Source organism: Pseudorca crassidens, chromosome 14 (genome assembly GCF_039906515.1).
Source record: "Pseudorca crassidens isolate mPseCra1 chromosome 14, mPseCra1.hap1, whole genome shotgun sequence".
Classification (NCBI taxonomy): domain Eukaryota; kingdom Metazoa; phylum Chordata; class Mammalia; order Artiodactyla; family Delphinidae; genus Pseudorca; species Pseudorca crassidens.
This window is the reverse complement of record NC_090309.1, coordinates 9452527-9467254: the sequence shown is the minus strand read 5'-3', so window position 1 is coordinate 9467254 and position 14728 is coordinate 9452527. Positions and strand designations below refer to the sequence as shown.

The 14728-nt window shown below is 53.5% G+C and overlaps 1 protein-coding gene across 1 annotated transcript in view; it reads right to left on the bottom strand.

Moving 5' to 3' along the window:
* FAM178B (family with sequence similarity 178 member B) overlaps positions 1-14728 on the bottom strand; it is an 83770-nt gene that overhangs the window by 33969 nt on the left and 35073 nt on the right. The window contains exons 8-11 of the mRNA XM_067703947.1: positions 11716-11830; positions 7280-7373; positions 6831-7007; positions 6485-6582 (exon numbers count right to left, since the gene is read on the bottom strand). Of these exons, the coding sequence (XP_067560048.1) occupies positions 6485-6582; positions 6831-7007; positions 7280-7373; positions 11716-11830 (484 nt within the window). The remainder of the gene's footprint in view (positions 1-6484; positions 6583-6830; positions 7008-7279; positions 7374-11715; positions 11831-14728) is intronic.

Below are 14728 nucleotides of genomic sequence, written 5' to 3'. Positions count from 1 at the left end.
CAGAAGGAAGGTTCTGGAAAAGGCAGGACTGTTGAGATCCTGAATGTGGAGGAGGGATCAGGAGGAAAGGTGGGGGTGAGAGCTGTGGGTCCACGGGGCGTGTGTGTGGGGGCAGCAGTCATCCTGTGGAGAGAGAAGGGGCCCCGCTCTTTGCTGGGAGGGCAGAGGTGTCTCCAGCAGGAAGCCTGGTGGAGCCTGGAATCTGCTGAGGGCCCCCAGGAGGCTGGCTGGCAACTCAGGGCGGCTCCTGGGCAGCCTGAAGGGGTCAGGGGCCGAGGGGGGGGGAACCAGGGAATGTGGTAGCACCACGCCACGTGGCCATGCAGTTTTCAGGGTGGGCAGATCTGAAGAACACGCAGGAAGGGAGGTAACAGTGGAGCGAGGGACCCAGGAAACGAAGCCGGAAGAGGCTGATGGGCTGGGAGAAGATGAACCGGTCCGGGGCCTTGCACGGACCCTCTGCCCACCCAGGGCGGCAGCGTGGAACCCAGAGGGAAGCGAGGAGGGCTCCGGGGAGCTCTGGTGTGCCCGCACCTGTCACTACTCTCATCCCTGGGGCAAACACCTGGTGACTTTGAAGGCTGCTTTCTCCCAGGGCTGCCTGCTCCTCCCTCGTGACCAGGAATCCGCTTAAGCTGGTGTCACTTCCCCTCTACTTCCAGGGCCACGGTGAGGCAGCACCCGTGGGACATTTAATAAACTTTCGCAGGCGGTGAAGGAGGGTCCCGAGCCTGGGAACATCAGCTTTCAGTGGCAGCTCCCTCCCGAAAGGGCCCGTGGGAGCTGCCGCAGGGGCTTGCGCAGACATGCGCTCTCCCTAGCAGCTCCTGGAGCCACCCCAGAGGGGCAGAGTCCCAAGACAGACTTTCCTCCAAGAGCCTCCTCTTCCCATTGGCCCCATTTCAGGTGCTTTGCTCTAGTCTGTACTTTGATTTTTCACGGTTACGCTCAACTTCGCCTTACAGTGCATCCCTTGAAGTCTTGGTCAACCAGGTGGGGAGGGGGGGCGGGCATCACACCCGTGTTGGCGGGGGTTCTCGCTCTGTGCTTAACCAGTCGGCAGGCAGGCAGACGAAGAAAGTGGCAGCCCATCGTACAACAACATGCCCTCCTTCCTGGGGTCAGTCTGGGCACTGAGCCCAGTGGGGCAGCCACCAGCAAGGGGAGAACAAGGCCACCACCACGGGGACGCTGTGGAGGGGGCAGCTAACTAAAGAGCACAGTGAATACAGTGCAGCTGTGAAAAAGCATTAGAAGCTCTTTCCGGTCCAGTTTGGAACAGCTGCCAAAGCCTACGCTGAAGTGGAAAGAAGGGCGGCGAGGACAAGCCAGAAGCACAGATGAGAACTGGGGACAAGGCTAGACAAGCCATAAGCACAGATGAGAACTGGGGACAAGGCTAGGTGGTACAGGCACGGGGGAGGGGCGGGGGTTCAGGAGGTGCCCCTTGGTGCCTTTTGAATTTTGTTCTGAGGGCTTTATCTCTTCAGAAAAAGAAATGAAATTTCTAAGTAAATGAATGCACACCATCCATCCCTGTGACGAGCCCTCTTTCCCAGCAACGCGTCTCGGCAGGAGGTTTTACCCTAGCTGGTGTGTCTGTTTGAAAGCAGGTGAGGCCGGTCCATTATATTCACTACGAGCATTTAAGGAGCATCTACCGGGGGCCCTCGAGCTATAAGAAAGATACCCTCGGAAAGACACTGATTCCTGATATCACAGTTTGGCTAACAGATGAACGATGTCATAAATTGAGGATATGACACAGGTAGTTTCAAATCTGTTGGGAAATGATGGATTACTAAGACAGAAGAAAATTGGTGTTGGGTCACTGGCTCTTTGGGGGTGGAAATAATCAAGTTAGATCTCTGTCTCATACCTACAAAAAAGAGATTCCAGATGGGATTAAGAGCCAAGAGAAACAAAGTTATATAAGTACTGAAAGAAATGAGAACACAGTATTTTTATGCTCTTGGGGGTGGGGAAGGCCTTCCTTTTCAAGATAGAAAGATTCAATTACAATCAACTCTCTGTACTATCCATGTACCTTTTCTGTGAATCTAAATCTATTCTGAAATTAAAAGTTTATTGAAGGGACTTCCCTGGTGGCTCAGTGGTTAAGAATCCTCCTGCCAATGCAGGGGACACGGGTTCGAGCCTTGGTCCGGGAAGATCACACATGCCGCAGAGCAACTGATCTCGTGCGCCACAACTACTGAGCCTGCGCTCTAGAGCCCGCAAGCCACAACTACTGAGCCGGCATGCCACAACTACTGAAGCCCACGTGCCTGAAGCCTGTGCTCCACAACAAGAGAAGCCACCGCAATGTGAAGCCCGCGCACTGCAACGAAGAGTGGCTCCCGCTCGCCGCAACTAGAGAAAGCCTGCATGCAGCAACAAAGACCCAACACAGCCAAAAATAAATTAAAAAAAAAAAAGTTTATTGAAAAAGGGAAAAAAAATCAGTTCACGGAAGGATATACACAAAGTTTTAAAAAGGACAATTTACAGACTTAGGAGAAAACACGGTGTCCAAAATGTAATAAGTTGCTTATAAATGTATAAATGTAATTTATAAGTTGCTTATGTAATAAGCAACTTATAAATCAATATAATTAAGAAGAAGATAAATTACCTGATAGAAAAATGGGCGAGATATCAAGAGGTAATTTACACCAAGAGAAACACAAAAGGCCAATAAACATAGGAAAAGATTCTCAATTTCACTGGCAATCAGGGAGATGAAAATTAGAACCACAGGAAGAGATTTTTCACTTACCAGATTAATTAAAACTTAAGAACAAAATTGAGACTACACGGTGTTAATGAGAATGTGGAGAAACAGGCATTTTCATGTCTGTTATTGATTAGTGCAGCTTCTTTTGTGGAGGCCAAATTTTATATATACATACTTTAGGACTGCAATTTCTTTTTTTTTTTTTTTTTGTGGTACGCAGGCCTCTCCCGCTGCGGAGCACAGGCCCCGGACGCACAGGCTCAGTGGCCATGGCTCACGGGCCCAGCCGCTCCGCGGCACGTGGGATCTTCCCGGACCGGGGCACGAACTGTGTCCCCTGCATCGGCAGGCGGACTCTCAACCACTGCGCCACCAGGGAAGCCCAGGACTGCAATTTCAAAGAACTTATCTTATAGAAATATTTGGATAGATGCACAAAGCTTGTATATTGGACAAATCTCCAGAACAGGGGACTGGCTGCATGCACACTAGGGAATACTATGCAGCTATGGAAAAGAATGAGGCTCATCTCACACACACACACACGTATGTGCAGGCACGCCTCGGAGATATTACAAGTTTGGTTCCAGACCACCACAATAAAGCAAGTATTACAATAAAGCAAGTCACATGAATTTTTTGATTTCCCAGTGCATGTAAAAGTTGCGTTTAAACCTACAGACTGGGAGAAAATATTTGCAAGCGATGCGACTGACAAGGGCCTAATTTCCAAAATATACAAACGGCTCCTACCGTTTAGCAGTAACAAAAAAAACAAACAACCCAATCGAAAAACGGGCAGAAGACCTAAACAGAGATTTCTCCAAAGAATCTCCAAAGGAGACATACAGATGGCCAAGAGGCACACGCAAAGATGCCCATCGTCGCTAATTACTAGAGAAATGCAAATCAGAACTACAACGGGGTACCACCTCACACTGGTCAGAACGGCCATCGTTAAAAAGTCTACAAATAATAAATGCTGGAGAGGGTGTGGAGAAAAGGGAACCCTCCTGCATGGGTGGTGGGAATGTAAGTTGCTGCAGCCACTATGGAAAAGGGTATGGAGGTTCCTCAAAAAACTAAAAATAGAACTACCATGTAACCTAGCAATCCCACTCCTGGGCATATACCCAGACAAAACTATAATTCGAAAAGATACATGCACCCCTATGTTCACAGCAGCACTATTTACAATAGCCAAGACATAGAAACAATATAAATGTCCATCGACAGAGGAATCGGTAAAGAAGATGTGGTACATATATACAATGGAATATTACTCAGCCATTAAAAAAATAATAAAATCATGCCATTTGCAGCAACATGGATGGACCTAAAGATTATCATACTAAGTGAAGTAGGTCAGAAAGAGAAAAACAAATACCATACGATATCACTTACATGTGAAATCTGAAATACGTATCTATAAAACATATCTACAAAATAAACATATCCACAAAAAAACCTGACTCACACACAGAGAACAGACTTGTGGTTGACAAAGGGGAGGGGTGGGAAAGGGAAGGATTGGGAGCTTGGGATTAGCAGATGTAAACTATTATATATAGAATGGATAAACAACAAGGTACTACTACACAGGAACTATATTCAATATCCTGTGATAAACCATAATAGAAAAGATTATGAAAAAGAAAATATATGTGTATAACTGAATCACTTTGCTGTACAGCAGAAATTAACCACAACATTGTAAATAAACTATACTTCAATAAAAAATTTTTAAAAGTTATGTTTACACTATACTGTAGTCTATTAAGTATGCAACAGCATTACGTCTGAAATAACAGTGTATATACCTTAATTAAAAAACACCTCGTTAAAAAATGCTAACCATCGTCTGAGCCTTCAGTGAGTCCTAATCTTTTCACAATAGTAACATCAAAGATCACGGATCACAGACCACCATCACAAACCTAACAACGAAAAAGTTTGCAATATTCTGAGAATTACTGAAATGTGACACAGAGACACGAAGTGAGCAAATGCTGCTGGAAAAATGGCACTGACAGACTTGCTCGATGCAGGGCTGCCACAAAGCTTCATTTGTAAAAAAAACCACAATATTTGTGCAGTGCAATAAAGCGAAGAAGCACGGTGAAATGCGGTCTGCCTGTAGTTATAAACATTTACATACGTGTAAATATATATACATATAAAAGTACATAGAACAAATACAAATCACATGGCCTGGCTGGACCAAACGGGAAACTGGGGCTGGACCACATGCGGCCTTGGAGACCAAACTAAGGTGTTTGCACTTGGCCGTGCAGGCGACAGCAAGCAAGGCAAAGCAGAGAGGGGATAATCACATGTACCTGCAGAGCAAACAGCCTTTGAAGGAGGAGCCAGGGACAGAATGCCACTGCCACCATCCAGGTGAGAGATGGTGAGATGAAAGCAGGAGGGGGCGGGAAGGAGGTAGCTGATTTAAAGTGACCCAGACGAGGTCCCTGCTTTTGTGGAGCTGACACAGGCAACTAGAAGCCAAGATTTAGGATGTGGAAGGCAGAACGGACACGATTTCGGGATGAACAGGGATAATGAGGTGGGGACGGGAAAGCCCTCTAGGACTGCCATTTCCGACGCATGCATCACCTAAAGGTCTTAGACAGAGCTTCGAGAAGCCCAGTTCTTTCAAATACACAGCAAAAGCTTTCCTTTCAGGACTGTGGAAAGGCCTCCTCTCTTCCAGCCAGATGCATAGGAAAGAGATCGAGCTTCCCATCTTGGGCTTGAAGTTGAGCTCAGGATGTTTGCTGCGGACAGGAGTCTGAGCAGAACCCCAAGCCTGCTCCCAGAAGCTTCCCCTGGGGAGGGAGTTGCAGGAGGGTGGCCCCAGTGGAGAGTGACTGTGTGGGTACCTGTGAAGGGTCTTCCTGGAGGGGGTCCAGGACAGGTCTGGTTGGAAGGGTGGGAAGGGGTGTCATTCTAGGTGGGACGAGCTGCAGACGGAGGGCTGGAGAGGACAGGAGGGGACCTGGGGAGATGTCTGCACAGGGAAGGGCAAGGGACTCCTTGCGGCTGTGGCCTCAAGTGGGAGAAGGAAGGAGGGGAGAGGGGAGAGACTGGGGCAGGTCCAGCAGCGAATGGGTCTTATCTCCCTGTGGGCTGAGTTTGTTTGTTCACCTCGTTCGTTCATTTGAAAAGAATTTACGAAGTGCCAACAGCATGCCAGGCACTGTTCTGGACGTGGGGTGATGTGGCAGTGACCCCAATAAGAGATCTGCTCTCCTGGAAGCGACAAGGAGGAGAGGCAGCCATGAACAAGGAACAAATAGTAAGATAACTTCTGGCAGAGATCAATACTGTCCAGAAAATAAAACAGCATGATGAATGGAGAGTTTGAGAAGGGGGTGGGAGTGGGGAGTGATCAAGAGACAACACACAGCTGAGGTCTGAATGACAGAAGGAACCCTCCCTCCACTGAGGACTGGGGAGGAGTCACAAAGAAGGGCAGGTGGGGATGCTGCAGGTCTGAGGCTAACTGTACGAGGTGACGGTTTTGCTAAGAAGACCGCGTTAAGAAAATGAGGCTTTTTTCCCTTTGTAATGAACTCATTCGTGAGCTGTATTTTTAGTTCTTTCTCCTGGGTTTTTGACATTGGGCGGGAGGGGGAGGTCTGTGAGGACTGATGGGGCAAACCGTGGATCGCTCACAGGGGTTGAGCACAGGCGCGGGGATAAGCCTCAGGTCAGGGGAGACAGAGGTGGAGAAGCACCCACCTGCTCCGGGGCGTCACGTCCAGGAAGAGCTGCACAAGCGCCAGCAGGTTGTGGTGGTGATCAGATGCCCGGCTCAGGGCACAGCACAGCTGCCGGAGCTGTGGGGACAGTGGGCATCAAGGCGGGCTGGGGGGCGTGGCCCGCCTTCCACCCTGACCTCCCTACCAGCCCACTGCGGGGGGTGGGGGTAGGGGTGGGGGGGATATCTGGAGAGTAAGAGGGTGGGTCTTGGAGGCCAGGTAAGGGAGGGAGCAGCGCTGTCTCCACCTGGGGTGCTCTAAGGGCCGTGAGAGAGCATTCGTGGTGAGGCTGGGGGCTTGGGCTCGGGCTCAGGGGTCCGCCATACCTTCCCCGGCCACTCCTGGATGCTGTCCAGGAGCAGAAGCAGGAGCTGCTGGAGGTCGGTCTTGGGCAGCAGGCGGAGCCCCACGTCCAAGCCGGCTCGGCACAGCAGCTCAATCAGGCCCAAGAGGCTCCCATCGGTGTAGGCCCCTGGCTGGGCCAGCACGCACAGCATCAGGAACTGGAGAGCAGAGAGAGCGCTAGGGCAGGGGTGCCTCCCTGGCACTGTGAGCCCTGGGCCCCGCTGGGAAGGAACTGAGAAAAATGGTGAGGTCTGGAGTCGAGGCCCCTGGGGTCGTCAGGGGCAGGCGCAGGCGCAGGTGTGGTGGGCGTGGGCTTCTGTGGCATCCCTCCTGGCCGTCGGCACGGTGCCTGCGATGGTGCTCAGCAGTGTTCACTGAACCGGATGCTGAATAGGTGTGGACTGCGAGCAGAGGGACGGGTGGGGCTCACCTTACAGATGTGGCTCAGGCTGCTGTCCAAGGCCGTCTCCTGGGGGGTGTCCTGCTGCTCAGTCCGGCTCAGGCTAGCCTCACTTTTAAGCTCGCTGAGGTGAGACAAAAACAAAGGAAAGGAAACTGGAGGAGATGGGCGCAAGGGGAGAAGTGAGGCAGAGAGGGAGGCCGCGCTTGCTGAAGAACAACAGAGAGCCTGTGGACGATCCATTCGGCCTGGGACCCTGATGCCCTGTGTGTGCTGGTCACCCACTGCTGCGTAACAAATGACCCCCAAATGCAGAGGCTTAAAAACAACAGATATGTATTATTCTGTGCAGTTTCTGAGGGTCAAGAATCCAGAGGCAGCGTGGAGGGGCGGGGAGGGGGGGCGCGTCTGGCTCTGGGTCTCTTGGGAGGATGCCCCCAAGACGTTGGTGGGGGCACTGCTGTCAGCTTAGGCTTGACTGGGCGGGAGGAGCTGCTTCCCAGCTCACTCAGGGGTCACTGGCCTCAGTCTTTGCCATGCAGGCCTCGCCACAGGGCTCTGCAACTTGCCCCGGCTTCCCCTGAAGCGAGTGACGTGAGAGAGAGGAGATGCCCGTCTGAGACGGAGGTTGCAGCCTTTCATAACCTAACCTTGGAGGTGACATCGCTTCTGCTGATTTCTCCAGGCCACACGGGCCAGCCTGACCTGGGGTGACAGAGAGCTGCACAAGGGGATGAATGCCAGGAGGTGCGGGGTCACCGGGGCCTCTTGGGGGCTGGCTCCCCAACGCTGCCGCTCCAGGAAGGCCTCCAGCTTTAGTTTTCTGGGACTTGGAAAACAGAAAATCATTCTCCACTGACCCCCAAAAGTCTTCCTTAAAAGCACTCTGTGTCCACACAGTTATGGTGAGTCCGCTCATGCACTGAAAAGGACACTATTTTGTAGCTCACGTCAGGTTAGACTCCAAAGTATCTGCAAGTAAGGTGAAATCAGAGTATAAGTGGTCCTCGAGAACCCCTCCAAAGATGTCCCACTACCATGCTGTCCATGGACAAGCCCGGCATGGCCAGTTTTCCCCTAGAGAGGAAACAGCCTGGATGAAGTTAGAGGCCAGGGTCGTATTGAAAACACCCTCTTTAAAGACCAGAGTCACACTCAGGGTGGCGAGAGTCCTACAGGGAGAGAGGTACTAGCCGACAGCAGAGCCACACCACCCTCTGCACGAGCCTCCCAGGCACATGCTCCCTGGAGGAGACACTGATCAGGGGCCCCCTCACTAAATGATGCTCTTTCTCTGGGCAAGTGTATATTGTTGGTTTCAAATAAGTGAGGTGACTGTATGACAACGCTCCCTTTGCTGTCTCTTCCACTCCTCCACTCTTACTAACTGGCCTGGAGTTCCTGATAACAGCGAACTCTCTATAAGTGAAGACGCCGATGATGACAACACCACTGTCAACAATAACAGCCTCCCGTGTAGCCCCCCCGCCCCCGGCCACGGTTCCCAAAGGCTCTGCTCTTCTTTACTTCTTGGTGCTGCTTCTCAGAGGGGGAAAAAAGAAACCCACCTCTAGGCACCCGGGAAATTGGTGTCAACAAACCAAAGTTGGGAGGGGGTGCGGGACAGGATTGGGATCAGACATTCTTCCAGGTCTTAGCATTTATTAGGGCCAGAGTACTAATGGGTAAGGCTGGCGCTCACGCATCTGGGCACACGCTGGACCTGCGTCAGTGTGTGCAGGGGAGTTCTGGTTTGTACCAGCCCGTGAGCACGCACGGGGCCATGCAAGCGTGGGTGGGCATGTTTTCAGATCTCCCGAAGGGTGGGGGCAGCCTCAGAGCCGACTTTGTGACTCTGCCCAAGAGGAGCGGGCTTTCAGACAGTTTGGTGCTGCCAGAGGGAGGAGGAGTGTAGAAAACGTGCGCTGGTGATGCGTCTTCTCAGAGCTGGGCAGGGGAAGTGTGGCTATGACGAGAGGCCTCTCCTTGCTGGGAAGGAAGGCCAGCCTTCCCAAGTGGACAGGGGAACAGCCTCCCCTGTGCCACCTCTGCTGGGGACAGCAGGAAACAAATCAGGGTCCTCGTCCCCGGCCTGCCTTTCTGAGGCTCGACTGGGACGTCGGCATCGTGACTGCTGTTCTGGGACGCGGCATCAGCTCATCCCCAGGCCTCCACCTCGGAGAACAGGAATTCACAGCCTAATAAGCCCACTCCTCTCCCAGAGGACTCAGCAGGTGAAGGGCAAGTTGAGGGTCCCACCGCCAGACTCCACCTGCAAAGCAGCTTCATCCCACCCCCGCCTCCCAGCCTCAACACAGGCTTGGCCAACAGCCAGGAGCTGGAGTTTGGGCTGCAATGACATTGTTCTACACTCTTAAGAGAAGTATGTCAGCTTCTCTATTTGTTTTCCCCTATTACTGTTGGAAAAAAATAATAAAGTGACCCTCTGCACCTTCTCTGAGGGAAGACTGTAAGGGAAGCTACAAGCACTGCCGCCACCATAACCGAGAGCCCAGCAGTGTGTCAGGTGCCCCACCACGGGGGCTGCAGGCCGGGTGCTCTCCTCAGGCCTGCACCGCCAAACCAAACCAGACCCGTCATCTGGGCTCTGCGAGACCGAGGTCAATGCAATGAAGAGGAATAGATGCTGAGCATCTAATAGATGCTGTCCACTTGGCAGACATCAGACGATGTGCATATGGTCCAGCAGCAGCAGGGCTGTTCCCTTCTGGAAGGAAATCCTGAAGCATTCAATGAGACGGTGATGAGTTTTAAGGAAATCTGAGATTAGGAACAACTGGTGAAAGACCTGTCTTTCTCACAGCAACGAGCAAGCCAGCCAAGCTAAGCCGTGCGCCCACGTGTGCCCTCATTTCCAGTCTTGGCCACTGCAAGGCTTGTGGGTGCCCCAGAGGAGCCCCAGGGCACCTGTTCGGCCAGCGGAGCCTTAGATGGTGACATCCCGAGAGGTCAACAGAGAAGCACCTGACGTGGAACCAACTGACACGGGACGAGCCTCCGAGGAGGACGATAGAGAGAAGACTGCCTGCCCTGAAGATTCTCTTGTGGCCCATGTAACCGTGAAGGACGCCACACCCTTGGTGGAAGAGATACCAGAATGTTCTTGGTGTTCCCTGAATAGTCTAGAGCAGGGGTCCCCAAGCCCCGGGCCGGTACAGGTCCGAGGCCTGTTAGGAACCGGGCTGCACAGCAGGGGGTGAGCAGCAGGCCAGCGCGCAAAGCTTCATCTCCCGCTCCCTGTCGCCCACGGCAGGCTGGCACACGGCAGGGTATTTGCAGCACAGCAAGTGTGGTTTGGTCTGGTTTGCTTTGGCAGACAATTACCAAACACAGTCGTGGAACAGGTTCTTGAGAAAGCTTTGGCCTTCCCCTAGAGAAACATCCGCCCACCACGGCGCCCTGAGGGCTTGTCGGCAGGCGCAGCCTGTCTGGGGTTCTCAAACCAGCTGCTCAAACAACTCTCAACAGAGAGTTTGGATGTGCCGTAACTGACACCTTTACAACCCATTCACCCAACACGAGTCGTCTATGTATTGTCCGGCTCTGTCCCTAGAGGGTGGAGACAAATTAGCATCGCTGCCCAGGGCACAAAGGGGGCACCCATGACACAAAGTGGAGCACTGTGGAAATTACATGTAAAATTGTGCCTTGCTGGCCATGAGCTGATATTAGGTAATGTGCCAGGAGGGGCTTGGAGACAGACCAAAGAGGTTGGGACACGTCTTAGGAGAGGAGGGGCGGCGAGAGCTGAGTCAGGAAGGGGCGGGAACAAATGCCGGTCAGAGCAGCAAGACTCAGCCGTGCCTGGCTTGGCTCGTCCCTGCCTCGAGGCTGCGTCACACGCCGTTCATTCGTGGTGCGCAACCGTACTCAGGGGTACCTGTGTGCTGGGATGCCCTCAGACTCTGTGCTTCGCCGTTTGGGCTAGAGCCTGAGCTTGGTAACTTCTTATTTTTAACCTCAAAAAATGCACATAATTTGGGAGTTCCCTGGTGGCCGAGTGGTTAGGACTCCGGGCTTTCACTGCTGTGGCCCGGGTTCAATCCCTGGTCGGGGAACTGAGATCCCACAAGCCGCACAGCACGGCCAAAAAAAAAGCACATAATTTAAAATAATCATCAGAGGAAATCTTTCCTTTCTCTAACTCGTAAAATGCTTACTGAGCCAAGGCTGGATACCACCAACAATAATGAAAATGGAGCTCTGTACAATGAACGGCCAGGCGTATTACATTTACAGAAAAGGAAATACTTTAGTGTTTCCTAGCATGGATATATGTTTAGAAGAGTCTATTTGTGGGGTAATATTTTGTTTTGTTTTTTACATTTTTCCTGAGGTGTAATTGGTACTACACAGATTTAATGTACACGATTAGATGGGTTTGAACTGCTTTCAGTGGCTGTGGACCGCATGAGGAAGGACACCGAGGTGGGGGAGGTACTCACCTCCCATCGTGCTGGAGGGGTCCCGGGGGCTGCAAAGCAGGGCTGTGGGTACCCAGGCTGTGGAACGCGGCCGTGACCTCTTGCAGCGAGGGGCACCACAAGCTCGTGTCCGCATCTGTCAGGCCAAGGAAGGGCGGGGGGTTAGGGAGGGCACAGCAGGACAGGCCGCACTGCGCCCACAAGCGGGGCTGGTAGCCCCATCCTCGGGCAGCACGGGTGTTATCTGGAGCTGTGAAGACACCAGTGGTTTCAGATACTTGCTGGCGCTTTGGGAACCTGGACATTCATTCTCCCGTCTTCAGGCTATGGCCACCTTGACGTGCAAGGGACCGGGGAGGACGGCACACTGACCATCTCCACCAGGCAGCCGTTGGGGCACTGAGCTGCCCCGAGCTGAGCCAGATGCCAAGTCCTGAACCAGAGGCCTCGAGACAGCAAGACTCAGGAGACACCAGGCTCCGTGGCCCTGGGCTCTCTGCCACGAAGGGCTGAGGCCAGCTCTGCACCTACTGCAGACTCAGCAGCGCCTTGGCGGCAACGTCTGGGCACTCCCAGGTCCACCGTCCCTGCCAGGGCCCCTCCTTGCAGCCCAGGACGCATCTTCTCAGCAAGCTCGAGCTTCGAGGACATTCTCTCTTAACAAGACGTGAACGATACTCTGACCACATCAACAAAGGGGAAAAACCTTACAGACTGAGGGCCTTTTCTCCTGTCAGGCTATTTAAGGATATTTTCTGAATCGGGAGAACAGAGAAATAACAGGCAACGCAGTGGAGCGTATTTCCCAGAGACGGCTGCACCTCTGCACCCCGCTCCACGCGCTCTCCTGCACTGCGGCGTCCACAGCCTCATCGAGGGGCAGCGCCCACGTCTCCGCCCTCTCACCCCTCCACATCATCTTATGTACTGACTTGACTGCTTCTTGTTTGTCTTTCCCCATTAGAATGTAAATTCCATAAGGACAGGGACTACATCTGTGCTGTTCACCCCTGCACACCCAGAGCCTAGAGGAGTGGCCAGTGTGTGGAGGGAGCTGATGGATGGACGGATGGATGACGAATGAATGATGAATGAATGAACACATGAATGGAGAGCATCCTACACAAACCTGACCAAACAGTACATGACTAAGAGGGAAACTGGAAAAACGTCACAAGCTGGCAGTGCTGAGAAGGCAAATGAGGGATCTGACAGCGGGTGAGTTGTGGGAATCAAGAGTGTGGAAGCTGGGCCAGGAGCGCACGAGCAGCTCAGGCATGAACCTTCCCACCTGAGGGCCCCCCTCGATGGACCCCCACCATGTCACCAAAGACAAAAAGGTGACCCAGTAGAACCCCTGACCTCAGGGAGCTCAAGTCTAGGAGGTAGAGGAGCCAGGCAGATAAACAAATACAAGAGAGTGTGTTCCCGCAAAAATCGAAGCCGGGGAAAGGTAGGGAGCCTACTCGGGGAAGGGGAAATTAACTGGGGGCTGCGGGAGGCGGAACGGCAGGCGGGAAGCACACGCCCGGCAAAGGGACAGAAATGACAAAGAGCATGAAAGAGCCTGGCACATCCAGCGACCCAAGGCAAGAAACAGGGCGTCCTCAACGAGCTGAGGTGTCTCGGCAACGGTCCCGCGTGGCTGCAGAGCCAGCAGACGGTGGAACGGCCGGCGGAGGGTCTGAGTCCCGTCCAGGGACGAGCCTTGGGCCGCTCGGCATCGAGTGTCTCTCTCTGGAAACGTATACGGGTCGAGGCTCACCCAAGTAGTAATGAGACTCTGGGAGGAGGAAAAACCTTCTTGTTTGTTTATTTTTTTCCTCTTGGGCAGCTTAACAAGTCCGAGAAAGGTAATGCTACCCCTTGCCCGCTATACAAACTAGCTGGGAAGAATGAAGGCTGCAAAACACAATGAGAGAGGACTGTTTCCCTGAGCCTGAGCCATGGGGGACAGTGTGGGCAGCCGGTGACCTTGCCAGGGAGGGGAAGCCGGTGTGGCAAGAGAATCAACCCAGCGGGGCAGCGACACCCTGCCCGCAGCCCTGGACCCGGCTCCCCGCGGCAGCCCCCGCAGGTGCCTCTGAAGCCCCGTGACAGCAGCAGTGCAGACCCCACCGGCCAGAGGCCCAGCCTGGCCTTGGCTCCTCTCCCTGCGCCTCCCCGGTGATTACTCCACACGCCCGCTCCACCCGGAGTTAAGGTGTCAGGAGCGGTCAGAGAAAGGGGCCTGGGTCACCTCGGGGTCAATCAGTCCCCATCCGACAGCGCGGGCAGTTGGTTAAGTGAGGACAGGCACCGAGAGCCCGTAATTAACGCTGCCCGTAAGTAGGCCACGTGCTCAGCTCTTCCCGAGCACGGTTTGCCCCGAAGGAGGGCTTTCTGGAGCTGACACAGAAGAAAAGTCTCGCGAACTCAGCTCCTCTACGCCCACAGCACGGTCATCTGAGGTGATCCCCCGGGGGAGCACCAGGGCCCTGGGCCGTGTCCAATGCCAGCGCCAACAGCCCCGCGCATCTGGGCTCTGTTTATTAACTGTGAATCTGAAAGCTCTCCTGGGATGGAACTGAGGCTTCGGGGGAAGTCAGGGGAAGAAAGGCATCAGGTCTGAAATAAAAGCGACTTTTCCATCTGCGACTCCGAAGCAGCTTTACGTCACGTAACCCACTCTCCTGGCACCACTTCCACTGAATGGGACAACCATGCCCATCCCGAGAACCCTCCTCAGCGCTGGCCGTGCCAGCCCCCCTGCCCGGGCCTGCTCACCCCTTCTTCACACCCACCAGGTCCCATCCTGGGCCTGAGGGGAGCAGAGTCTTCAGACATCTGTCCTTGTCCTCCCCCTCCCCGCCCCCAAATCGAGTTGCTAAGGAGCATTCTGGGTGTTGCAGGCGCCATCTGACTGGGTCCTGATTCTCTGACACCGTCTGAGACCCCTCAGTGCCACAGCAGGCGGAGTCCCCGTCAGCTGTAACGGGGGTGCTGGTTCCCAAAGGAACGCAAGCTACCGACCCATCACACACCCGAGCGTGGG